The sequence below is a fragment of the Lathamus discolor genome, chromosome 24, assembly GCF_037157495.1.
Source record: "Lathamus discolor isolate bLatDis1 chromosome 24, bLatDis1.hap1, whole genome shotgun sequence".
Taxonomy (NCBI): domain Eukaryota; kingdom Metazoa; phylum Chordata; class Aves; order Psittaciformes; family Psittacidae; genus Lathamus; species Lathamus discolor.
The window spans coordinates 2,431,370-2,456,251 of NC_088907.1; the positions used below are offsets into that span (position 1 = coordinate 2,431,370).

The 24,882-nt window shown below is 52.0% G+C and overlaps 3 protein-coding genes and 1 non-coding gene across 11 annotated transcripts; 1 reads left to right on the plus strand and 3 right to left on the minus strand.

The window, feature by feature from the left end:
- Positions 1 to 410: 410 nt before the first annotated feature.
- Positions 411 to 6,468, minus strand: RIT1 (Ras like without CAAX 1). 2 transcript variants are annotated; one of them, XM_065659946.1, is made up of 5 exons: positions 6,240 to 6,468; positions 5,938 to 5,994; positions 5,108 to 5,181; positions 4,316 to 4,507; positions 411 to 3,355 (listed from the first exon to the last, which is right to left on the minus strand). In XM_065659946.1, the coding sequence occupies exons 1-5, from the start codon at positions 6,340 to 6,342 to the stop codon at positions 3,125 to 3,127; spliced, it is 657 nt and encodes a 218-aa protein (XP_065516018.1). In that variant the 5' UTR covers positions 6,343 to 6,468; the 3' UTR covers positions 411 to 3,124. The 2 variants fall into 2 exon arrangements, with proteins under 2 accessions (XP_065516018.1, XP_065516019.1); XM_065659947.1 differs by lacking the exon at positions 6,240 to 6,468 and adding an exon at positions 5,276 to 5,619 and having other exon boundaries at positions 5,938 to 5,959.
- A 103-nt stretch (positions 6,469 to 6,571) lies between these two features.
- KHDC4 (KH domain containing 4, pre-mRNA splicing factor) lies at positions 6,572 to 16,928 on the minus strand. 5 transcript variants are annotated; one of them, XM_065659917.1, is made up of 14 exons: positions 16,816 to 16,928; positions 14,868 to 15,105; positions 13,786 to 13,914; positions 13,364 to 13,443; positions 13,014 to 13,066; positions 12,624 to 12,787; positions 12,141 to 12,352; positions 11,985 to 12,045; positions 11,460 to 11,517; positions 11,059 to 11,312; positions 10,427 to 10,582; positions 9,374 to 9,486; positions 8,663 to 8,754; positions 6,572 to 7,738 (listed from the first exon to the last, which is right to left on the minus strand). In XM_065659917.1, exons 1-14 carry the CDS (start codon positions 16,920 to 16,922, stop codon positions 7,539 to 7,541), a joined length of 1,917 nt encoding a protein of 638 aa, XP_065515989.1. In that variant the 5' UTR covers positions 16,923 to 16,928; the 3' UTR covers positions 6,572 to 7,538. The 5 variants fall into 5 exon arrangements, with proteins under 5 accessions (XP_065515989.1, XP_065515987.1, XP_065515986.1 ...); XM_065659915.1 differs by lacking the exon at positions 16,816 to 16,928 and adding an exon at positions 15,397 to 15,551 and having other exon boundaries at positions 13,786 to 13,908; XM_065659914.1 differs by lacking the exon at positions 16,816 to 16,928 and adding an exon at positions 15,397 to 15,551.
- Positions 12,426 to 12,554, minus strand: LOC136004174 (small Cajal body-specific RNA 4). Its single transcript, XR_010608249.1, has one exon. It is a non-coding gene; the product is annotated as a small Cajal body-specific RNA 4 (non-coding RNA).
- Positions 16,929 to 17,054: 126 nt separating the features above from the next.
- Positions 17,055 to 24,577, plus strand: HORMAD1 (HORMA domain containing 1). 3 transcript variants are annotated; one of them, XM_065659936.1, is made up of 14 exons: positions 17,055 to 17,216; positions 17,814 to 17,864; positions 18,228 to 18,372; positions 18,673 to 18,736; positions 18,986 to 19,022; positions 19,402 to 19,422; positions 19,524 to 19,550; positions 19,928 to 19,995; positions 20,723 to 20,874; positions 21,470 to 21,726; positions 22,418 to 22,481; positions 23,013 to 23,089; positions 23,833 to 23,916; positions 24,497 to 24,577. In XM_065659936.1, exons 2-14 carry the CDS (start codon positions 17,832 to 17,834, stop codon positions 24,575 to 24,577), a joined length of 1,110 nt encoding a protein of 369 aa, XP_065516008.1. In that variant the 5' UTR covers positions 17,055 to 17,216; positions 17,814 to 17,831. The 3 variants fall into 3 exon arrangements, with proteins under 3 accessions (XP_065516008.1, XP_065516009.1, XP_065516012.1); XM_065659937.1 differs by having other exon boundaries at positions 17,055 to 17,122; XM_065659940.1 differs by lacking the exons at positions 17,055 to 17,216; positions 23,833 to 23,916; positions 24,497 to 24,577 and adding an exon at positions 23,625 to 23,699 and having other exon boundaries at positions 17,224 to 18,372.
- The last annotated feature ends 305 nt before the right edge of the window (positions 24,578 to 24,882 follow it).

The window sequence follows — 24,882 nt, forward strand, 5'->3', positions numbered from 1 at the left end:
CGAGGGGAGGAGCGGGTTTGGGCAGAGCACGGGGCTCCACTCCCGCTCCCTGCCCACCTCCCTCAGGACCTTGAAGCCCCTTTCCAACACAGTTGGGTCTCTCCTCCTGCGCCTCACCCCATTCCCTTGGGAGCAGCCGCGTTGCCAGGGCAATGGGATTCATGGTAACAGCAGCCGCCTCCTGGCTCCAGCCTCCTGTAGCCATAAGGTGCCCCCTCAGCCTTCCCTTCACACTAATCCCCCCCACCCCGGTCCCTCAGCTGCACCAACTCCTCTTGCTTGGAGCAAGGCACGAACTTCCCAGCGGAATTCCCAAGCACAACGCGAGCTTTTCCCTCAGCAGCGCTCCAAGGCTGAGCAGCTCCAACCCATCCTGCTGGGGCCCCGACAGGAAACAGCGGCTGCAAGTGTTTGTATTCCAAATGCTGTATTGTGTCAAATGAACCAGGAATTCTGCCTATTCCAAGTGATATATTGTGTCAAATGAACCAGGAATTCTGTGTATTCCAAGTGATATATTGTGTCAAATGAACCAGGAATTCTGCGTATTCCAAGTGATATATTGTGTCAAATGAACCAGGAATTCTGTGTATTCCAAGTGATATATTGTGTCAAATGAACCAGGAATTCTGGGTATTCCAAGTGATACATTGTGTCAAATGAACCAGGAATTCTGTGTATTCCAAGTGATACATTGTGTCAAATGAACCAGGAATTCTGGGTATTCCAAGTGATACATTGTGTCAAATGAACCAGGAATTCTGTGTATTCCAAGTGATGTATTATGCCCAATAAACCAGGAATCCTGTGTATTCCAAAGGCTCCATTGTGTCAAATCCACCAGGAATTCCATGTACAAATTCACAGGTGTCAGAAATAAACCTCTTTGGAGCCACGCTGTGTAAAACCAAAGCGCTCGCTGCTCCTCCCATGGAGCCACTGCACGCGCCAGGCTCACTTCCCTTGCGCTGAAGGCATCCCAGAAGGCACAGACATCGGTTACTTACAGGGGGAGAGGGGCCCAAAGAGCTTCCAGGGCTGCTCACGGGTTCCCTGGAGGCGCGGCCTGATCCTGACTGCAGGCGCTGAGCCACGCTTTGTGGTGTCAAGAAGGCAGAGGGAGGACGTGGCAGCAGAATCAGGCCCTGCTCTGCCTCTCCTGTGACAGAAGCAGCAGCTTTGCTGTTGCCTCCTCCTCAAAGCCAGGGCGTTTTGGCTGAGTTACAAAGAGCCTTTAACCCACGAGGGACCGAGGAGGAGGGATCTGGGTCCTAAAGCAGCGACTACTGAGAGGATGCACACAACTGGAACGGGGCTTAAATCCCAATGGGATTTAATTCACTAATGGGAATTATCCTCAGCCCTTGCAAACGTGTGACTGGTGCCAGTGGGGAGACACTGGAAAAGAGAAATGAGAAGCAACGGAACCGCTCAGCTCCGAGCCATGCAACCCTCCTCCAAACGTCTTCCCTGAGGCTGGTCTTGGGTTGCAATCCCACCCCAAGAACAGGCACGGAATTTCCAGTCACACCTTAGGCAATAAGGACTTCAGCAAGAAAAGCAGCTGAAGTTCAAGCATTTGCTCTCCTTGTTCCTTGTGCTAATCCTGTTACAGAGGTTTCGGTTCTGACTGCACCCTCACATGCAGCACACTCAGCCTGACGTTAGAGTTGGCTTCGGAACAAGATTAACAGCGACTGGCACAGATGATCAGAGGATAATGGAAGCTCTCCTACACTCAGCCTACAAAGCTCTTTCCCTCTGAAACAGAAAGATTCCAGGCACTTTGTTCTCCAGGAAACCTGTTTTAGCCACGTCTGAGTTAGCCACCTATGGTCCGTGCTGTTATTAAACCCAAGGGGAGCACCAGACATCGTGTCTCAGCTGGATTTAACTCCGCAGCTGATGTGGGTGTCAATCAGCTCCAAAGCAGAGAACAAGTCTATGGATGGAGGGTGCCAGCAGCGCTGTAACCAGATCAGTCTTTACTGAGCGTAAGAAAACCTGTCCCTGTGCCACCTGCACATGGAGGGTCAGGATGTGACCCTTCAGGGACTGTCACTGCGCCCAGCGGATCCCTTCCCTTCCACTGCATCAGCAATTCCACTTTTAAGACTGCACTGGAAGCATCTTACCAGCATTAGGGGTGTTAATTCTAGGCCCAGATTCCTCAGGATCAGGCATTTTGTCTACAAAGGCGTTATCACAGGCAATAATCTGGAATTGCTACATTAGATGCTTCTACTCCCCAAAGCTCCGGGCTCCTTTGGGACAGGAACATAAACCAGAGTGGAAATAAATACGCCAGCCCCTCCTCACAGCCCTGGCTTTCAACAAGCAAGTCAGAGAACCCAAAGTTGTGGTTCCTGCAGCGTCGTGACACGACACACGCTGTGGCACCCAGTAAATGCTGGGGACAGCAGGAAACCGTTCCCTCTCCACGCCTGTTGCCAAGTTACGGCTGCCATAGGAACCAGGATTTGCTGCTTCTGACTTGGTTTGAAGCCCACCTCCACCTCTGCTAGGAACTCACCACTTCCACACTGGTGCTGGATGGAAATCAGTGACATGAGAACACCAGAACTCCAGCACAGCTCCTGTCAGTGGTACCCACACCCAGCCAGGGCTGCTGGCCATGACGAACACGGTGTAAACTCCTCCTCACCACAACCTCAACAAGCCCCGCCATGGGACGTGGGCCACCGTTCCCGAGAGCAGCAACATCTGCTTGTGCAAACCACGACAACCAGAAGCTTCATTAAGTTAAGCTGGGGAGAACTTCAGCAATATCCTACACAATTCAGCTGCCAGCACGCAGCGACCGAAGAGAAACGTTCCAAAGTGCAGGGCCACAAACCTGCAGCATCTGTAACCAACCTACAAGCAACAGTTGCTGCAGCCAGTCCAAAACCGACAACAAACAACGGGACAACTGCTACTGGTCTGAAGTGGAATATCCAAAATGAAGGGAGCATCATTCTAAACAAGAACTGGTAAAAGTCAGGTCTTCGCTCACAGAAGTCCATTCGGGTTTAAGACACCACCAAAACGTTGTCACTAAACTGCTTTGGTTACAAACGGCTGTTCCCAGGTTTTGTTCTATGGGCAGAGGAATCCTCTCTGTTCAAGTGACTGAATCCTTCTTCCTTCGAAAGGGGGACTTGAGCCTCTTCCACACGCTGCTTTTGGGTTTGGATTTCTTCTCCATGGCCATCACTGCTTCCTTCTCCTTCCTGCGGATCTCCCGCACCAGGGCATGGAAGACGTCGTCGATGTAATAGCGGAACGCGGCCGACGTCTCGAAGAAGGGGCAGTTGAACTCCCGAGCTAAAGATGAGCCTTCTTCTTTGGAGACCTGCAATAGAAACCGCACTCGTCAGGAAAGGCAAAACCAGAATCGTGGGATCAGCCGGGCTGGGAAAGAGCTTTCAAGCTCATCCAGACCAACCCTTACCCCACCACTGCCCCATGGCACTGAGGCCTCGTCTCCACGGGGTGTGAACACTTGCAGGGACGGTGACTGCAGCCCTGCCCTGGGCAGCCTGTTCCATTGGGGCAGGAATTGTTCCTCAGCTCCATCTGAACCTGCCCTGGTGCAGCTTGAGGCCGTTTCATCCCATCCCTTGTTCCCTGGGAGCAGAGCCCAGCCCCTCCTGGCTCCATCCTCCTGTCAGGCAGCTGTAGGGAGCGATCAGGTCCCCCCTGAGCCTTCTCTTCTTCATCTGAACCCCCCAGGTCCCTCAGCCATTCCCCATCACTTGTGCTCCAGGCCTTGCACCAGCTCCATTGCCCTCCTATGGCCCCGCTCCAGCCCCTCAATGTCTCTGTTGTAGCGAGGGGCCCAGAGCTGAGCACAGGATTCAAGGTGCAGCCTCACCACAATCCCTGCCCTGGCCCTGCTGCCACACTGGTGCTGGTGCCAGGTTTATTTCTCTTGTTGTGCCTGCTCTGGAGCTGTGCATGCAGCTTCCCTGCCCCAGAACAGCTCATTGCCACCGAGTCCTGCATCTTTCTCTGGAAACCTGTTTTTCTTTCACTTTCACTCCTCACTTCTGCAGCAACGCAGCCAACTGCAAGGAACCCTCTGGACATTCATGAACAACAAAGCCACTTTGGAAAGTGGAGATGAGAAGCTGCATGGAGACCTCATAGCAGCTTCCAGTGTCCGAAGGGAGCTACAAGGATGCTGGAGAGGGGTCTCCATCAGGAACTGCGGTGACAGGACAAGGGGCGATGGGTTCAAACGGAACCCTTTGTATTCCTGCGCTTCCCAACAGGAGGAGCTTGCAGCCTGGGCCTGGTCGGCGCCGTTTACCTGCCGCAGCTGCGTGAGGTCGGATTTGTTGCCCACCAGCACCACGGGGGTGTCGTCGGTGCGGCGGACGCGGTAGATGAGCTGCTTGAACTCGCGCACCTCGTGGAAGCTGCGCCGGTCCGTGATGGAGTAGCAGATGATGAAGCCCTCCCCAGCCCTCATGTACTGGTCCCTCATGGCCGTGAACTCTGCCTGCAAAGAGACGAGGACGTTGCGGCTGCACCATCGCTTTCTGAGCTGCTCGCCACGGGCACCACGTGCACAGCAGCTCTATGAAGCAGTGGTCAGATGGGGGGGGAGGCGCTGGCACTGAGAAGCTGGGGCTGCCCCATCCCTGGCAGTGTTCAAGGCCAGGCTGGACACAGGGGCTTGGAGCACCCTGCTCCAGTGGAAGGGGTCCGGGTTGGAGCTTTAAGGTCCCTTCAACCCAACCCATTCTATGATTCTTCCAACCCACACCATTCTAATGCCCCATTACTGCAGGACAAGGCAGTATATGCTGGGATTAACACAGAGTTTCCTCGCTAGAGATCACACCAACACGCCATTTATCACCAATACCTATTGCTTGTTGCTCATGAACAGAACAGTGCCAACAGAGAAAGCACTGCCTGGAAGCAGAGCACCCTCCTGAGGTGCCTATATACAGACAGTGCGATACAGATGCTGTGAGCAACGCAAGGCTTAGGAAAGCTCAAAAAGCAAAAACCTGGATGCTGTTACAGGGTTGCTGTCTCTATGCCTGATCCTTGGAGACTTTTAACATCCCCCTAATGTTCTTCATTGCCATACCTGTCCTGCTGTGTCCAGGATATCCAGATTGGCAGGCTCATCATCAATGCGTATCCGTATTTTGTAAGCATCCTCTGGGAAGCCACAGCACAAGGGAAAGAACACGGTTGGCCACAAGTGCAACACTCGAGGGCTCTCAGGTCTCAAAGCGAACCACACCAGACCCACCCAAGCTGGGAGCCCCCCTCAACCGCGTTCCTCTGAGCTCCATTTAACACCAGCCGATGGGATTTAAGGTCCTCCCGAACGCTTGCTGAAGTCCCAGCACTGGCCCTGCGCTTCCGGACCCCGCTCCACAGCCTCACTTCAGTTCAAAGCGCAGAGGAAGAGCCTTGCCCTTCTCCCAAAGGCAGAGCACCCCCGGAACGCGAGGAAGAGCTGCCCCTGCTCCCTTAGACGCCGCTGAACGCTGTGTTCCCCCGAAGCCGGTGGGAGAGGTTTCCCTGGGGTGCTGCAGAGGTCCTGCAGCAGCAGAGGAAGCTGTTGGGCGCTTGCCTCCCTCCTCTCCATCCCTAAAGCACAGAACACAGCTGGGGCTGACAGGTTCCTTGGGGAGCGGATTTACAGGCAGCTCGCACTGACCCCAGCCCTCCCCTGCCAATACAAACACAGGCAGCGAACGGCCTGAATATACGGGCTAGGAAAAGCCGTGAGGAGCTAAACCTCAGGCTGGGTCCGTGCCGGCCCCCCCAGCAGCCTCAGGACCCTTCGTACCTGCAAGCGAGAAACCCGAAGGACTTTGGTCCTCAGCTTACAGCCCAGCGCCTGCAAGCAGCGGGCCCCGCAAAGAGCTTCACCCGAACAGCAAAGAGGAGGGAGCCTTTCCTTACCGATGGTGGGATCGTGATCCTCGGGGAAGCGGTGGCTGATGAACTGCATGGTCATGGCTACAAGCAAAACCCAGAGGCACAATCGCAGGCGCTGGGCAGCGCCCGCGGCCCCAGCATCCAGCCCTTAACGGGCCCGACCCCGCTCCTTCCCCGGCGGCGGAACCAGACCCGCCGCAGGCCGAGAGACCCCGGAGCGCGGTGCCCCCGTCCCGTCCCCGCAACCACCGCGCCCCGAGCATCCGGACACCCCCGGTAGGAGCCATCCCCCCGAGGGCTGCGGGCCCGCCCCGGCGCTCACGCACCGCTCTTGCCGACACCACCGGCGCCCAGCATCACCAGCTTGTACTCGCGGGACTGCCCCGGCGCGGCGCCGCCGCCGCCGCCCGGCCGCGCTCCGGGCTCCATCTCCTCAGCGGCCGCTGAAGCGGAGAGAACGATCGTGAACGCCGGCTCCTCCGCGCCGCGGCCTGAGGCGGCCGCACCAAAATGGCGGCGTCTCCTCCACCGCCGGGGCCGCGCCGAGGGGCGGTCCTGGACGGCGGCCCGGAGGGGTCAGCGCAAGCGCGGTGGCGGCGCCGCTCCGGCCGCGCTCTGCCCCCGACGGGACCCGCACCCCAGCGAGCGGCCAGACCCGGGCTCTTTGCACTTTTAATCGCCACGAAAGGAGGGGTCCGAGTATTTACAGCGCAGGGGAGGGCCGGGGCCGGCCAAGCGCGGCCCCCCGGGGCACGGCAGCCCCGGTTCAACGCCGTTTGTCCCGTGCCGAACGCCGAGCATCGCCTCGCCGCGTCCCTTCCCCGGCCAAGAGTTCCGCACCGCCACGGAAGCGCCGGTGCCAGTTCATGTCCATCCCCAGGCCAAGAGCTTGGGCCCGCGGTCAAGGCAGGAGAGGTCCTGGCTGGTGCCCACCGTGAGCCACAAGGGGCGAGAAGGAAGAGATGGGGCCAAGCCCTCAGCAGGAGTCCTGCGCGCCTGCGGCACGGCAGCGAGCCCGGAGGGAGGGAGAAGATGGAGATGAGCCCATGTGCGGCCCTGGCCTCGCATCCGGCTGGAAGGAGGAGGTGTGGGGCAGTAAAAGAAGAAAACCCCGGTGCTGATTTACAGGAGATGCTCGAGAAGTAAAACACAAAGGAAGAGGTTGAAGAACCCCGCTCCTCAGCTTCGTCACAGCGATGCTCAAAGTCCCAACACTGAAGCTGTGGTCACCATCAGCTCAAACAGGGCTGCAAACCCAGGCCGAGCACGGCAGCACTCCATACGACACAAGCACCAGGCTGAGGGTGAAGGCAGCGGGACTGACTCTGGCCCTTTTTAAGTGATCCTGGAACAACGGAGCCTTCCCTCTCTTCTCTTCACTGCACAAGGGCCTAGCCCTGTCACCACTACTGCAGTTCATGGTGGGGTTTTATTGGACAGATTCACTGCAGAAATAAGGAGTTTAAAAACGATGCATCCCTTTCAAAGGGGGGAACACTGAACCTTTTCACTTCTGCAACTGTAAAAACAAGGGGTATTTGCAAAGTTCAGGCTGTAATATACATGCATTATTGCTAAAGGAGGGGAAAAAAAACCAGATGAATGAAAACTCTTCTCTGCAGCTCTTACGGTGCCATCCAAAATGGCATCTGTTGTTTAGCTCGCTGTTGTGAGGACGGGTACTGGTACCCCAAACTCCATCCCTGTGAAAAGGTACTTGCGGTTTTATGGCCCCCGTGTTCCTCCTCTTCGTCTGATGAATCTCCAGCATATGCCACTAAACCAAAGCCCTTTTCTGCAGTTTTCATCTTCTTTGCTTGATGATCTAAGAGGGGAAAACAAAACAGCCCCCCCCCCCAGCCCCCAAGAAGGGAAAAATCAAACCAAAAAGAGATAAAATGCCCCAAAACGAGTTAATAAAAAAAGACGTTAATTGTAAATCGTTAGTTGGACACCATTTTGCGGTCACAAGGCCAATGGTCATCCAAGGTCGAAGGCCACACGAAACACCAGCAGCAACAGCACATGTGATCCATCAGAACCATGTAAGAGAACAGAGAAAGAAGAAAGAAAACACACAAGAAAGGGCAAGTTAGCAACTGGGTGTCAGCGATGGCAACGTCACCGTTACAGAGATCAACACGTCAAGAAAAGGAGGACCTTAGCTCAAAAGCAAGCTCACAGAAGGACAACCTCTGGGAGCAATGCTGCAGAGAAACTGCCCTTAAAGAGGCCTAACGTGAGGCACCTGCAGGCCTGCCAGGCACCAAACTACCCCAAGAGTTCGAGTGATGCCGTGTTCTACCAAGCTGCAAACCCAGCCCTACGAGAGGATGAGCCCTGAGAGCACTTGTGTCCTTTGCAGACACAACTCGTGTCTGTGCATACACACCTGAACCACAGCTCCTACCGACAGTGCCTCTAGAGAGAGCTGTTCACAGAGTAAAGCCACAGGACATCCGTGTTACAAAACAAGCCTACGAGATCGTGTGCCTCTGGGTCAAAAATACCTGTCCTTCAGTCCATTACACTCTCGGCATCCATACAGGTATTTATTGAGGCTCTAAGAGAAGCATCCTGTGTTTAATCACAGTGGGTTTAGAGCAGCGCAGCATGAGCTGCTTTTCATCTAGACAGTCTAAAGAAGAGCCAAAAAGAACCCTCACTGCTTTAAACACATTAAGACCAGTGGAAGCCCATAGGGGAAAGGAAACTTGACTCACAAGTGTCTCTCATTCACTGCACTCACCATGGTTGCCTGGTAAAGACCCCGCACCATTTCTGTCTTCAGAGTCCGATTTCATCCCAGTGACAGGAAAAGCTGGCGGAGGCATCAACTGCCTGTTTAAAGCAATGCAAGCCCTTAGCTCTTCTGGTTTAAGCAAGCAGAGTCAAAGGTAACAGCAAACAAGCTCAGAAGCAGGTTCTTGACCCTTAACTTTTAATCGCCTGACTGATCTAGTGGTCTTCTAGGATGGAGTGACTGCGGCAGTGGACAAGGGAAGAGCAACTGATGTCACCTACCTGGACATCTGTAAAGCTTCACTGCGGTCACCCCAACATTCTTAGCTCTAAATCACAGAGGAGTTGATGGATGGGCTATTAAATGGGTACAGAATTGGCTGGATGGCCACATCCAAAGAATTACAGTCACCAGCTCAGCATCCAAGTGAAAACCAGTAAATAAGTGGTATCCCTCAAAGGTTGATACTGGGACCAATACTATTTAATACCTTCATCAATGCCAGACAGGGGGACCAATGACACCGAGCTGTGTGGAGCATCATCTAGTAGATGTCCCTTTCCACAAGAGAGGGGGTGGCCTAGATGCTCTTTCAAGGTCCCTTCCAACCCCAACCATGCTCTGGTGCTGTTTCACAGCAGAGAACATGAAACACAGACCCCCTCGGCTTTCCATCAGGATCAGGAGAGACCTGGATGTCATCCTGCCCTCACTCACCTGTCCCTCTCTCTCTCCTTTCCTGAGGAACTTGCTGCCTTCGACCCGGCTCCATCGAGTTCACTCTGACTGGAGAAGCCTGTACCTAAATTAGTCATATGAATGGGTCCATGCTATGAGCAGAAAAACACACGGCATTAGCAAATCTACCACTACAACATAAGCTCCAGCTCCTTAATGATAATGATAGGAAAGCCAACTTTTCAGAGCATACTGCCAACTAGCAGAAGAAACCACTAATCACCCCTGTTAAACAAGAGGCTTTCTCCTAAAGATCCTGAGGGTAATGCAGTAAGGAACATGCCTGAGAAGCACGAGGGAAGGCACCTCATCGCCTGCTCCACCTCAGCAGTAGCCTTAGTTCATGGATAACTTATTCCCTCCTCGGTCAGCTAATTCTGAGCTCTGTACAGACCTCGGGCCACAGTCAACTCTGCTGGAGATGGTCATAGTAGGGCTAACAGGCAGGTGCTTACTGCCTCTAGGCAGAGGTTTTATGTGAGCAGGGCTCTATCACCTGAGGAGCATTTGCAGAAGCTCCCTTTTCTCACGTACGGGCCTGAAGAACTCAAAATTACTTTAACTAAAATCAACTGCTTTGCTCTTTAAACCAAAAATAACATTTCTAAGTCAGGCTGCTTGAAATCCTCTCAAGTGCAACCTGCAAGGAAGGTAAACGGGGAAAACCTGGGTGTTACTACCACGGTTCCCTCCCACCCCTCAGACAAGCCTGCAAAAGACCCCCCAGACCCCAAAGAATCTGCCTTTAAACTAAGCAGAAGCACACTATGGGCATCTCTTTGACCTGAATGCACCAGGAGCCTTCAGGGAAGGCTGAGGTATGAAAACAAGGTGCCAATGCACCAGCAAGTCACAGTTTAACAACGGTGCATCCACTCAAAGAAACCAAAGCGTGGTCTTGAGGTTGTGCAACAACTGCAGCCATCTGCCAAAGGCCTTGCACGACTCTTCCCAGATCAACTGTGCTAAACCATCCCTCTCCAGCCAAGTTCTGCTTTGGTGAATGAAGTAAAATGGGTGATTTTATTCCACCTGGTATCCCAGCAGTCCTGACTCTCTCTCATCCGGCAGCTCCTCAGTGAAGCGTCTCTTTTGACCCTGGGGATGGGGTTGGACTTGTGGCTGTGAACCAGTCGGCAGGGTGGTTTTAACTGGGGCAGCAGGAAGGAAAGGACCACTCAGTGGGCTCTGGCGTGCAGAAGATGAAAGACAAGACAAGAAAATTTGGTAATAGGCATAGGAAGCATATATCAAACGTAGCCTTTAAGACACAGGAGCAGAACACACAAACAGGCAGAACCAAAGAGAAACTGGAAGGAAATTCACAGCTTCAAGAGGAAACAAGTATTTCATTTCCAGAAACTAATCACTGTCTGTAGCTCCAGCTCATTGTACCTACACAGAGCTCCATCAAAGCCCGCGGTAACACTTTCCCTATGGGAGTGAGCACCCCCTGCAAATATCCTTTATGTTCACAGGATATGCAAAATAGAGGCTGGAGCAGCCATCCAACAATGTCATTGCTCAGACAGCAGCAAAGCAGGAACAAATCCAAAAGCCCTCAGGAATTCTCCATCTGGAACTACTCCAAGTATTTTCTTGCTAGCAAAGAAACAACTCAATAAACTGACAGCTACAGGGCAAAAGACGAACTGTGGCAGTACCTGGCCAGTGCTGGCTGGAGGCTGTACTTGAGATATGGGATACTGCGTTGGCACAGGCGGAACTCCTGTAGGTAGTGTTGTTAAGACTCCAGGTGCCAAAGGTACTGCAGGTGGTACTATGCCCGGTACCCCGTATGGTGGCTGAACTGGTTGTTGAGGAGGAGGAACCACAGGATAGCCAGACTGATAGCCATTGGAAGGGTAATAGGAGGGCTGGGAAGGTACGCTGTTGATAGCGGCAGGCTGTGTGAAGCCTAGAGGGAAAACACCATCTTCAATTCAGTTTGTCACCAAAACACCCCATTTCACTACCAAAAATGAAGGGCTGCAAGTTCAAGACTCCCACAGAACTAACTGCAAGCAGAGCTCTGCAGAATGCCACTCCAAACACTGAGGTTTACCTGCTAGGGGTACTGCAGTGGTTATCTGATTCACAAACCGAGAGTACTCAGCATGAACCTACAAGGAATTGGCAGAGATTAGACAAGAACCATTATGTAGTGTATTAACCTTTCGCAGGCAAGAGGCATTTGACCACACAGCTGTAAGGGGGCTTTCCTTCCAGCACACAGCATGCAGAGAGACAGCAATAATCCACACACACACACTGAGAACAAAACCCCACTCTTCCTGCTGGCTCTGGGACAGACTCCTGTAACACACAGGATAACCCTGCGCAGGAAATACAGTGGCAAACGAATCACTTCAGTCGAAGAAGCTAAAAGCTTCCATCTAGAAGAGGCTTTGCAGCCCACACTCCATTGCCAATGCTAACAGAAAGACTCAGCAGGGCTCAGAAGGAAAAACACCCTTAGGAAGCCAGGACACACGGGCAGTTTTGCTGGGAGCACACAAAGCAGCAATAGCCAGGCACACACCGGGGCTGTGACAGGCTCTGAAACCTCCCGGTTGTAAGAGCTACTCACGGTTTGCAATAGGTTCTCACACAGCTTTTTAGCAGCTGCCAAACCTTCTGGCTTTGGGTGACTGCAAACACACACAAAGGAACAGCTCATAAGCACCAGTGTTTCCACGAGCTCCTTCTTCCATTGTTTCTGTTTGCTTCCAAACACCCCTCATACCTGATGTAAATGTACATGGGTTCAAAAGCTTCTCTGCCCGATGCTGGCTCTATGCAACCTGAGCCTTTGCCACGAAGAAAGACTTTGGCACCCGTTTCAATCTGAATGTGCTGCAAATAGGAGCAACCTGGCCCTTCCACCTTCTCCTTCACATTAAACGTAGGTACAGCATGTTCCAATCCAACAAATAACTTGTCCTGAACATAATGCATCTGGAAATGGAACAGTAAAAGCTTATCATTTCACTCTAAGTATGAGGCTAGAAATGCTGTTCCTGTGACAGGCGAGTGTCAGATGGCACAGTCAGCCCTTTGCTCTTCTATAAGCAGGACTGCTCTCTCCATCCCTTTTCTTTTAGGAGGCTGCTGTCCCCTGAGCCTCACTCTTCAGGCTCAGCGCGATCAGTCCTCCAGGACACACAGTGCACATTTTGTGACAGGTAAATCTTGTCACCAGTGATAGTCACAGCAACGCATTACTCACCCCTGACTGGAATGGAGGTTTCTGGCCAACTGCTGGAGACAACTGAGTAATAGGGGCTGGCTGGTGGTAGACGGTAACTGTAGCTCCATTGAAGGTCGGACTGGAGCCTGTAGCTGCTTTCACTACTCCATTAGTAATGATCTCTTTAATTCTGTTAACAGCTCCTAGTTGACAAAACAGGGAATTCAGTCGTTTCAGCCCTTGTCAACTGCCCAGATCACCCAAACCTAATATCAGCATTCCAGATTGGCTCACGAAGGATGCAACAAGCATCTGTTTCCAACACCAAGGTATTTACAGTACAAAGCCATGCTGGCCATAACAAAGGCCTTTCATTCCTGCCCTTTACCATAAGTAATGATGGAAGAGCAGGATTCATTTTGCACTTACTGTCAACCAGCTCCCGTGTCTGGCCCTGGACGTGAAGATACAAAGGACGATCTCTGGAAAGGAAACAGTCAGATATTCCACTAAGCTCCCAAAGAACACACAAGGACGGAGACAATTTAAGGCATACACTTCTGTTACAGACAGAAAGCCTTCCATACAGACTTCATACACTCTTTGTTTTCATCTCTCACTGTTAGGCAGGTGGGGGAACAACCACGCACTTAGCACTGCACTAACGGCAAACACATTCCAAACACTCAATACTCCGTTGACTGGCCCCCAGCAGTGACACTGCCCACGAAAACCAACCCAACAGCCCCACCACTGAGCCCCCAAAGAGAAATACAAACCCTGGTCCCACTTTGGCTTTCTCTTCTGCTGTCATGAACCTCCCGCGGGTCGATACAGCCGCTCCGCTCAGGCGACTTATCTACAATGATTGCAAAGCCCCAGGGGCAAGTTTAGCACCAAGAAAGCAAGCACAGAGAAACCCCAAAGTGTTTCAGCTTTGTTGGGTTCTATAGGGAACAGACACATTGATAACATGGTGAGGAAAAGGATGGGGCCCACTATAAGATACCAACTGTGCTACCTGAGCCCATTATATGATATTGTAGCGAATAAACCACTAAACAAAGCGTCTTCAGAAAACCCCGAGCTTGGTAAAAAGGAAACCACCACGGACTGCAGGTGACTGCAGCTCTTTCGGCCTTGCAAAGAGGCCCAAGCGTGCTGCCAAGCCCAACAAAGCAGCCGTAGATCCTGGCCGTACCTCATCCTGAGTCTGTCCTCTCGTCAGCAGGTTCCTGCACGTGAGGGGCACGTCATTGATTTCCACCTCTGCCACCACAAGGTCATCTTTGCTTTTATTCGTAGCTGGACCTTTTCCCAGCGCCTGCAGCTTCAAAGAGAACCATTGCAAAAGACCAGAAATAGATAGAAAGCAGAGAAAACCGACGCAACCACCAGGCCCTGGTGCTCTAGAGGGGAAAATCCTTTCCTTTCTCCCTTTTCAGTGGTTGAATCCTTACAGACATTAACAGAAAGCACATCACAACGCCTACTTCATCATTTACCTCTCACAACCTCGAGCCTAAATCAAAACACCAGTTTTACCTTCAGCACATAGGAGTACCGTAAGTAACTGCTGCTTCTGCTCTATAAATAGAGAAAACAGATGTAGAAGCAAGCAGCAAAGTTGCTCAAACTGAACCCAAGGCATCTCACACTCGAGCTGGCAGCTCGGGCAGAAAGCTGAGCCTAAGAACACCTGGGATTCATATTTCAACTCCTCTTAGACGCAGAGCTCCTGTTTAAGACCTGAACTCGTCCACACCATGCCTACACTTTCCCCCCTCATTTCCTGGTTTAAATCAAGGGCATCACGCTCCGTGCCAGTGCCCAAGCCGGAGACACGGAGATGGCAGAAGCTGCGTGGAGACCTCAGAGCAGCTTCCAGTGTCTGCAGGGGGCTACAAGGATGCTGGAGAGGGACCTGCATCAGGGACTGTGGCGATAGGACACAAGGTGATGGGTTCAAACTGAAACAGGGGGGATTTGAGCTCAATATAAGGCAGAAGCTCTTCCCTGGGGGGGTGCTGAGGCGCTGGCACAGGGTGCCCAGAGAAGCTGTGGCTGCCCCATCCCTGGCAGTGCTCAAGGCCAGGTTGGACACAGGGGCTTGGAGCAAGCTGCTCTATGGAAGGGGTCCCTGCCCGTGGCAGGGGTTGGGGCTGGAGCAGCTTTAAGGCCCCTTGAAGCCAACCCAGGCTGGGACTCTCTGCTCCCCATCGCTTCCCCCCTCGGACACTTGAAGGCCGCAGCAGGCCTCCACAACACAGCCGTGACGCCCACCTTGTCCGCCGCGCTGGGCGCCGGCTTCAGCTTCCCTTTGGCCATCAGCATCGCGTTGATCTTGGCGGCCACGGCCGCGGCCGCATCCAGCGCTCCCGAGGGCGCCGCGGAGCTCTCGGACCCCGCCACCGCGGAGCCGCCATCCCCGCCGCCGGGAAAGGGCCGCCCGGGCAGCGGCGCCGTGCCCGGCAGGAGGAAGGCGGGGGCCGGGCCGGGCTGGTCCCATTTACTGCGGCGCCTGCAAAAACAGAGAGGCCTCAGCGGCGGCCGCGGCCCCCCCGGGAGCTCCGGGCCGGGCCCCGGAGCCGGGGGCGCTGGCAGGGACCCGCGGCGCGGCCTCACCCGGCGGCGGCGGCCCCGGTGTCGCGCTGCGCTGCACCGCCCGCCGACATGGCTGCGGCCCGGCTCCACCGCCCCCGCGCCTCGCACCGCGTCATTTCCGGTCCGCCGCGCACCGCCCCTTCCGCCCGTTACCATGGAGACGGCGCTGCGCCCCCCCCCCCCCCCCCCCCCCAACAGGCGCCGGCACCTCGGGAGCGGGGAGCGGCACCGGAACCGGGCGGGCGGGGAGCGGCGGGGACCGGCACCGAGCGGGCCCCGGGCAGCACCGGCGGAGAGCGGAGGAACGGGACGGGAAGGAGCCGGCCCCCCCCCCCCCCCCCCGCGCATGCGCACCGCGGGCGCTCAGGCGCGCACCGCCGCCCCCTGCTGATCAGAGCCGCGCATGCGCTGCCGCCATGTTCGGCGCTGCACCGGGGCACCGGACGGGGAACGGGGCAGGAGGAAAGGGCCGAGGAGCGGCTCCTGCCCCGCTGCACCGGGCACTGTTGTTCCATAGAGCGAGGCAGGGACAAGGGAGCGGGGCTGAAGCGAGCGAGGAGCGTTCCGCCCCGCGGGGCACCGCCGAGCAGCCCGCACAGGGACACCGAGCAGCCCAGAGCATGCTCCGGGTGCTGCGGAGGGCTGACCGGTGTCCAAGGGGTTAGAGGAATTCGCCTGCTTAAACAGAAGTGGTGTAAACACCGGTCACGGCTGCTGAGCAGAACAAAGGCACAAGCTACTGATGAGGGGAGAAGCAGAGGCCTGGTTCTGTTGATAAGCCACTATTGATAAGGAAAAGCGGATGCCTGAGTCTGTTGATAACGGGGAGTAGCAGACGGTTTATGGCTGGGATAGCGACCAAACCCTAAGGCCATGCGTGATGATTAAAAGGTGAAAAGTTTCAGAAGAGGAAGACTCATTGACTTCCTCTGGAGACCCCTGCCCATGACCAGAGGGGGGCACTGCAAAGGCCCTTCTAGCTCATTAGAATACGAAGCGGGGATAGATACGAAATACGTATAGGCGTATCAGTAATCTAATGCATATGTATACCTTAAGAGAATAAATGTCAAGGAAAAACGACCCTGGGTGTGCATGCTTTGGAGGAGCTCTCCCCATGCACCTCAGCGCTGAATAAAGCATACCTACTTTACAACTAACGAGTTGAGGAGTCAATCCACGTTATCACCGGAACGGCAGCTTTGGAGCTGCGCACGTGCTGCCACACCACCATAGCCTTCGGTTATGAATCTTATCTGCTACAACTCTGCCTGGCAGCTGTAACTGCTACGCTTCTGCTCCACCAAGCACCACGACTGCTTAAGCAAGCAGGCACCGTGTTAACCCTTTACCCCCAGGTATCAACTCCACGTGCGAGCATCGCTCACGGAGCTGTGACACGGCTGAACCCCCTCACTGTGGGATGTGGAGCGGGGAATTCCGGCCGGCCCTTTGGCACCGGGGGTGCTCCCGCAGGCCGGTACCGCCCGCATCCGGCTTCACCTCCCTTCTGCCACAGCCCGGATGCGGGATGCTCGGGTTTGGCCTCTTGCTACCCGGGTGGCACAGGGAATTGCTAACAAAGGACGCTGCTTCCCGTGGCCCCGCTCCCTTCCCACACCTTCACCTCTTCGCTCCACCGGTTCGCTTCACCCAGAAGCAGAGCCCAGGCCCCTGCGCTGCCCGCAGGAAGCCATAACCCCGCACTCCCCTCACGCCTCCGCCCGCCGCCATCTTGGTGCGCACGGCACGGGCCGCGCTGTGCGCACGGCTCGCGGCGCTTGGTCCCGCCCCTCTGTTTGCGCACGGCCCCGCGCCCTATAAAAGGGGAGGGCCGGCGGGTGCGGCGGCGCTGAGGGGTCTGTGGTGGCGGCGGGCGGTGCGGGGCCGGCCTGGCCGTGTCCTCCTGCGCTCGGGCTGGGCTCCCGGCTGAGGTCGTTGTTAATCCTTTGCGAATCGTTGTTAAATGGCTTTGCGAAGGGAATAGTGCCGCGGAGGGGCTCGCCTGTCGCTGTGCTCCTCGCAGAGGTGCTGAGCTCTGGCCCGCCTCAGGCGGGTCTGGGGGGGGCTCACCTGAGGGGGAGCTCAGCTCCCTGCGTGGTCCAGAGCTCTCCTCCCAGTTACAAACCCGTTGTCAGGGCCTTGGGCGTGCGCTGGTCTGTTCATAGAGGTGATGGGGAGGCTTGGGTCGTGGTGCCGGGGGTTAAAGGCTTAATGGTAGCATGGCTCAATAACAAGGATAGCTCCTGAGGGGTCTCCTTCCCCAGCACTCATTGGGTTTGCAGAGGGAAACAGCCCAAAACCTTGGGAATGCTTCCCAGAGGTGGCTTCAATGGGGAAAGCCCTTTCTTAGGGTCCTTTGGAAACAACCAGGGTGGAAAAGCCCTTTCAGCTCATCCAGGCCAACTGTTCCAGCACTGCCAAGGCTGCCCCTGACCCATGGCAATCTCCATGGTGTGTGAACACCAACGGGATGGTGCCTCCAGTGCATTCAGACATCAGTTTGGGCTGGTAACGGGTCCATTGCACAAGTGGTGTTTGTGGGTTCGGGCATCAGAGGTGGAATAGCTGCAGTCTGCACTCGTGAATGGCCAGACCCGTGTTAACACCGTGTTTCCTTAACAGACAGGAGAGAGCTGCAAGATGGCAACTGCTCAGAAGCAAAGGAGCTGTGCGGTATGGTTTCCATGTGTGTTCAGCACAGGATGTTATTTGAACTGGAAAAGGCAGGCAGTTGCAGCTGATGCAGTGCCCCCGGGGGCTCTGTAATGCTGCTTCGCTTGAGAACTGCGGGTTAATTCCATCTTCTATGAGCAAAGATAGGATAACAGAATAGCTTGAGTCTGACCTTTGTGCTTGTGCACTTGGTAGAAATCAGCTGTGACCTGAATACAGCAAGTGTTAGGAATATGCTTAATGTTATAAATGGCAAAAGTGATACTTTGCCATTCAGTTCAAATGCTAAGCCAGCACCGGACCACACTGCAGCCTGTCTGTGTTGGATGTGGACAGGGATTAACTTCTTTCATCCTCTTTCAGAGTGCAGTTGTGTTTCCTACCAAAATAGCCACAGAGCAGCAGTCCCTGATGCTAGTGAAGAGGCTCCTGGCAGTAGCCGTGTCCTGCATTACGTACCTGAGAGGAATCTTTCCTGAGAGTGCCTATAGGACCCGATACATGGATGGTAACAGGCTGGTTTCCTGCTGCTTTGCAAAGTCTATTGTCAAAGGGTTGTTAAGAAGTTACTGAGTGCTTTTAGAGCCACTTGGTCTTCATGTGATGGCCGTTTTCAGTGACTGGGATGGAAACTTCACTAAGACACAAACAGTTGCTAATGGTGATGCTGCCTCAGCAGTTAAAACTCTGCCTACATCTATTGGTAATGCTGATTTGAGTCTGCTTTTGCTAGATGCTTTTAGGGAATGACCTTTCCTTTCTTAGCAATGTACAAGTAACTGCATGGATTCATTCTGCTTTTTTGGAGATGTCTGTGTCAAAATCCTGAGGGAAGATAAGAACTGTCCTGGCTCCACTCAGCTGGTGAAATGGTACGTTGGTTTCTGTGCATCTGGAGCACTGCCACAGCGTGGCAGCTCTGAAAGGAACCTTTCTGCTTGGTGGCAGATAGCAAAGTTGCCTTGCTGTGAGTGCACAGCAGCGCAGGCACTGCTTTCAGGGCAGGGTTGGCAATGTTGTTTGAAATGGCAAGTCCATTTTTAGAGGGAGTGGGACCATTTTCATTAGTCAGAAGCAAAGTAAATGGAGATTAGATGGACAATATCATCTGGTTTTTGCAGGATGTTAGGATGCTACGATGCCTTGCAGAAGAAATACGTAAGTCTTTCTATCATTTAGCTATTTTAAATGTATTAAAGCATTCATTGACCTAAATCCCTTACCTGCAGTGTAGTTACAGGACTCTCTGGTTAGAATGTGTTAAAACAGCTACAGTGTGATTGCATACCCATCTCAGGATCATATTCTTTGTAAGCAGACACTTAAAGCCAGGGCTACGTGGGCATTTTCTTCTGCCAGTTGTTAAGTCCTTTCTGAAACAGACAAGGAATTGAACATATAAAGAGGCTTCCTTTCAAACAGGCAATACAGTTGTCTGTATTGGTTTCCAGAGCTAGAGAACCAGAACAGCTTGGCAAGCAGAAGAGAGCTATGCAATGCATTTAATGTTCTTTTTCTTTCCTTATGTTTCCAACAGCTCAGAATGATTGTCCTGGCAGTGAGTATCTCTGAAGAGTAAGGTACATGGTTGGTTAAGGTCGATGCTTAGAGAGGTGAACAGTTCTGACTCTGCTTTTTCTCTTTGCTTTAAAAACACAGGTGTATACCCATCCAGAAGATCCTCAGGTAAATCTGCTGAAATATTTTACTGGATATAGTATGGATATAGTGAAACGTGTGTACAAGCAGTAGTAGTTACCGTTCATACCTCTATACAAGCAGCAGTACTTACCATTCATACCTCTATACAAGCAGTAGTACTTACCATTCATATCCTGACAACTTAAGCTGATGTTTCAAGCTCATTTCTCATGGTGATACCTGGGAAATATAGATCCTCATTTGTGTGGATGGCAGTTGCATACATCAGTGCTGTGAATAAAGCCATATTAGGTGCAAGGACATGCCTGAGGCTGGAGTTGAGCTGTCATTAGTTGAAGCACCAGGTTACCAGCCAGCAGCAGTTTGCCTTGCAGCTCAGTAACCACTGCCTTTGTTTGCAGACCATCACAGAGTGTTACCACTTCAAATTCAAGTACACCAGCAATGGGCCCCTCCTGGACTTCAGCAGGTACTGCCCCTGGGATCTTCTGCTCCGGGGTTCTCCACCTGAATGTAAAAACTGGAGAGCTGATCTGTTTGGTGTTTCCTTTTTTCATGCAGGCTCTTAAGCCTCATTGTACCACCATACACTGTCAGCTTAGACTTCATGTGCAATAAAGCATTTTGGCAGGTGATGTTGTTCAGTACCCACTCAAAAGATGATTCTTGGTGTCAGAGTCCAGCACTCTCTGAGCAGGCTCTTTAAGACATCCCATGTGTGGAGGGTGAAATGTTTAGTACTGGAATGTGTTCTTTTGCCAGTAACCATTCTTGTCAGTCAACAGTGTTACCTAAGGGAAAGCAAGGATGTGAGACTTCATAGAATTGGGGCTTTCAGAAGTTCCTCCTTCTTTTTTCCTCCTCCTTTTCTCCTTTCCTCCCTCTTCTTTTCCTCCCTCCTTTACTCCTGGGTATTGTTTAAGCACTGTGTAATGTAAAATACTGCAGTTGGTCACAGATGCTGAACCATAATGCTTTCAGGATGCCCCCGCCTCAGGCTTGGATCTCCAGAGGGCAGAGAGCGCACAGGTCACTTAGCATTAGGAGCTGCAGTGCCTGTAATCTCAGCTCTTGGGCAATATAGATGATGTTTACATCTGACACTCATAGTCTGTTACTCATGTATCTAAATAGTGAAAGTAGCCTGGTACATTCTCTGAATGTACATACACTCTGAATACTCTGTTCATTTGTAGTAGGGACACAGGGAATAACTCCACCATCACCTGTGCAGACACCAAGAAAGCCAGCATCCTCCTCATCCGCAAGATCTACGTCCTGATGCAGAACCTGAGCCCGTTACCAAATGATGTTTGCCTCACTATGAAGCTGTTCTATTATGATGAAGGTAATGTTTCCATCTTACCCTGCTTCCTCAACTCTGTTCAGGCATTGGAAAGCAATTCAGAGAAATCTTTCCATGTAGCATCTTTATGGATGTTGGGACTTGTGAGATGATGTTATTTCGCTTGTGTCTGTTTCTCATGACACTCTTAAAATCCAGAGGGAATGGATTTGATCACTGTAGGAACAAAATTCTGTCACTGACTTCACTGGAGCAGGATTTCAGTGCATTTTAAAGCAGTTTCCCTGAGTATGCCAGGATGTAACATGTTTGCCAGTTCTGGTTTAGATCACTATTTAAATGTCTAGCTCTGCTTTCAGAAAGTATTACTTTACATTGCTTTACAATGAAAACTCAGAGCTTCAAGATCATCTCTTTCTACATTTAATTGTTTCAAATAGCTTTAATGGGGTTTTGCCTGTTGTGTAGGGGGAAAAAGAACTTAGTACAAATTAAACATCGATCATTCTCTGCTCCCCATGCATTTATTTAGGAGCTCTTTGCACTTAAAGGAGAAAAGTCTTCTTGCTATACAGGTTCAAATACATTTTACAGCATGTGTTTCATTCTAACACATGTAATGAATCCTTTCCTGCAGTTACACCACCTGACTACCAACCCCCTGGCTTTAAAGAGGGTGAATGTGAGGGGATGATATTTGAAGGGGAGCCCATGTATTTGAACGTGGGTGAAGTGCCAACACCTTTTCATATGCTGAAAGTAAAAGTGACAACTGAAAAGCAACGAATGGAAAATGTTGATAAAAGCATCCTGAAGAGGGGAGAGACAAATGTGCCTCTCCAGGTGATCCGAGTGGACAGGGATGATCCAGAAGAGGAGAACTGCGACATGAATGTAAGAGCACAAATGTTCCGTGTGGCTTGTTCTGTGGGTTATAGCCTAGAGAAAGGCCATTGATTTGAGTCACTGCATGTCTTGCTCTACCATTAATAAAATCCTCTGGGCTTCCAGATGTATTTAACCAAGATCATGTCTTCAGTACGTTTTTTCCTCGAATTTGACTGCTCCAGTTAGAATCTGTCATTGTCAAAGCAGTATTGAACAAGTGCATCTGCAGAATGCCCAGCAGCAGCACCAGTGTTGGTAGCTGTGTCTCGGTGAGACTAGAGAGGAGCCAAGGAGAGTGAGGAGCAGCTTCGTGCTGTGGGTACCTGTTATGTGGAGCTGAACAAGCAGCACAGGGCACAGTGAAGCCTCCCTGAAGCTGTCCCCTACCAGTCCCAAGTGAGCTGCTACAGCCAGAGCAATGAATGTGCTCTGGGATCCTTTAGTGCAGCACTATACATACAGACAGCCACAAGTGTAGTACTTCTCACAGGTGTTTTTCTTGGTTGTTGAATTAAATGTGTGTTTCATTACTAAGGAGTTAATGCTGAGCTGCTCTGCATGTTCTGTGTCAGATTAAATGACTTCAGTGCACTTTGTTCCACTGAGAATCCATGGAAAGCTCTGGCCTGGAGCATCTGAGTACAAACCATCTTCCTGCTTTGTCTGCAGTAAATGGTAGTCCCTTTTCTTAATCTAGGAAAATCCCAGCCTGGATAACAAAGTGGAAGAGAGGAATAATGTGAAGATTTCAGAAGCTGAAGGTAACATTCCTGTATATTTGTCAAGTCTCTTCGGGTTGTGCCTCTGTTGCCTGCAGCTGCAGGCAGTGACAAGGGAACTGCAGCTCCAGGAGCTGCCCCCTTGGGTTGTGTTTGGTTACAAACTGGTGGTGGGCTCAGAGGCAGCACAGGCTGTACCACAGTGGTCCCACAGGGACATTGCCTTGTTCTGCAGTGCAAAATGGGCTCGTGAGGTGTTTAAGCAATTCCCAACATAGACCAGCCTTTGGCTGTCCAATGTATAAAGGAGTTTGGGGATCAAACCCACTTTTCCCAAGGTCCTGTGTGTAAATCTACCACTTAGCATAAGCATCTCTTTATGGCTGTGATAGGAAATCACTGAATGCTGAAGATGTAAGAGAGTGCAACGCTTGGTCAGCTACCAGCTTGCACATAGAGAATCAGAGCCCTTGGAAGAACACATTCCCTGCACTTCCAAAGTGTTCCTGGTGGCAAACACAAGTGCTGAGAGGCTGTGATTGTCAACACTGTGCTTATGAAACTCTTTCACAGAACCACACTTAACTTGTGAGGAAGATGGAGTTACAGAGGCTGGGGGGAACCAGAATTCGTGTGTTTCTAACCCTCAGGTACGAAAACCCCATCCTGCCTTCTTAAACTTTTACTAGAGCTTCTGTAAAGCTTCTTTCCTACTTGGAGTAATGAACAGGGAAGCTGCTAAAGGTTAATTTACAACAGTATTGTCAGCAGTAAAATGCCTTTACCTTTTACTTGCTGGTGCTGCTCAAAACCTGCTCATATTCTGAAGCAATCCAAAGCAGTACCAAAAGGCTGTTGCTCTGTGAGACAGCTTTCACACCAAGCAGATGGGCTGGCTGTTGTCAGGAGAACTGGGAATGCAACTCTCATGTTGCTAAACTGCCATCGCTAAATGCTCTGCCCAACAGCAATGGCTCTGCTCATTCTGCCAGAACAAAACACCTTTAAAGGTTGTTAAAAGGCAGGTTTCTGACTCAGGCTCTATCCCTGCATGTAGCAGGGTGGTTTAATTTAAAGGTGGAGGATGATTCCAACCACAGGTCCTTAAGAGAGCTTAAAAAAGCATAGCCCCAGGTAACTGTGAGTGACTTATGGATCAAAATAACTGCTGCTTGTCTCTGCCAGGGCTCTTTGACACCTCCAGCTGTAAATAGTGCTGCTGACTTCAGTGGGTGTGATTGAGGATTTAAATACTCCTGCATTTCAATTTCAGTTTAAGCAGTGGGGAGCAGAGACAGAGCTCTGTGCATGCTACAGCACTGAACCCTGCTGTAGCCTCTGATGTATAGATGGATTTACTGCTGTCTCAAGGAAACATCTCTTCTGATTTTAGGTGGATCACTTGGCAAGTAAAACATCTCAACTTAATATGTCAGAGAGCAGGACAAGGAGTAGGAAGCTATTCCAGACCAGCACTGTTAGTACTGTTCTGTTGCTGTTCTTTAGAGCTTTCTCTGTTCCAAAGGGTGAATAAACCTCTTAAGCTTCAATACATTTCACACTGACAGAATGGAGTTCTCATCACTTCTGAAATTCCCATGAAATTCAACACATTTGGATTCTTAGGATCCAAAAAGAAATCATCTGTTCCAAAGAGCTGAAAGCTGAATGTTGGTGCCGTTAACATGGGCTGAGAAAGACGTGTTAGGATTGATGAGATCTTCTGCAGGATGCATTCACTCCCTGATGTGAAGGAAAGGCCACAGCCTCTCTGGGCACCCTGTGCCACAGAGGAGCTCCTGCCCTAACAGCATAATCACATCCCAGCCTTCCTTCAGGAGCTTGGAGGGAGGGTCAGTTCTGCCAGCAAAGAGTATCCAGGTGTTTCTCCAGGCTTAGCACCTCTGCACGGGGACCAGGTAGTAGCAGGATGAAGCCAGATGCTCAATGCAGCTCTTGATGCATCTGGATGAGGGTGGTCTTTTCCCATGTTCCATTTGCTAATGCCATGGAGCTGTGCAGCACCCGGTAACACAGGGATTGCTCTCCTTTGGCAGGTTCATCAGTTTGAGCTCTCATCTAGTCAAGATGTGCTGCCAAAAAGGAGGAAGATCAGTGAACCAAAGGAGCAGTTCTAGATGCCCGTGTCCAGCTGGTCCTTCACAGAGTTCTCCACACCACTTCCATGTTGTTGTTGAATGCGAATGTTCCGACTGAAATAGCTTTTAGGGATCGTTTTGGTTCTGTTTGTAGTCAAACTGGACAGTTTTGAAAGGAAAAAAAACTGTCAAGAAGCCCAGCTGAGGAGATCAGAAGTTATTTTTCATAGGAGGCTGTATCCCATCGGGAAGGACAGAAGGTGGGTGACTACTGAGGGGACTTGTTCTGAGGTGAGTTGGGGGTTTAACTCCTGCTTGTAACCTGGTGCACTCGGATGGGGACT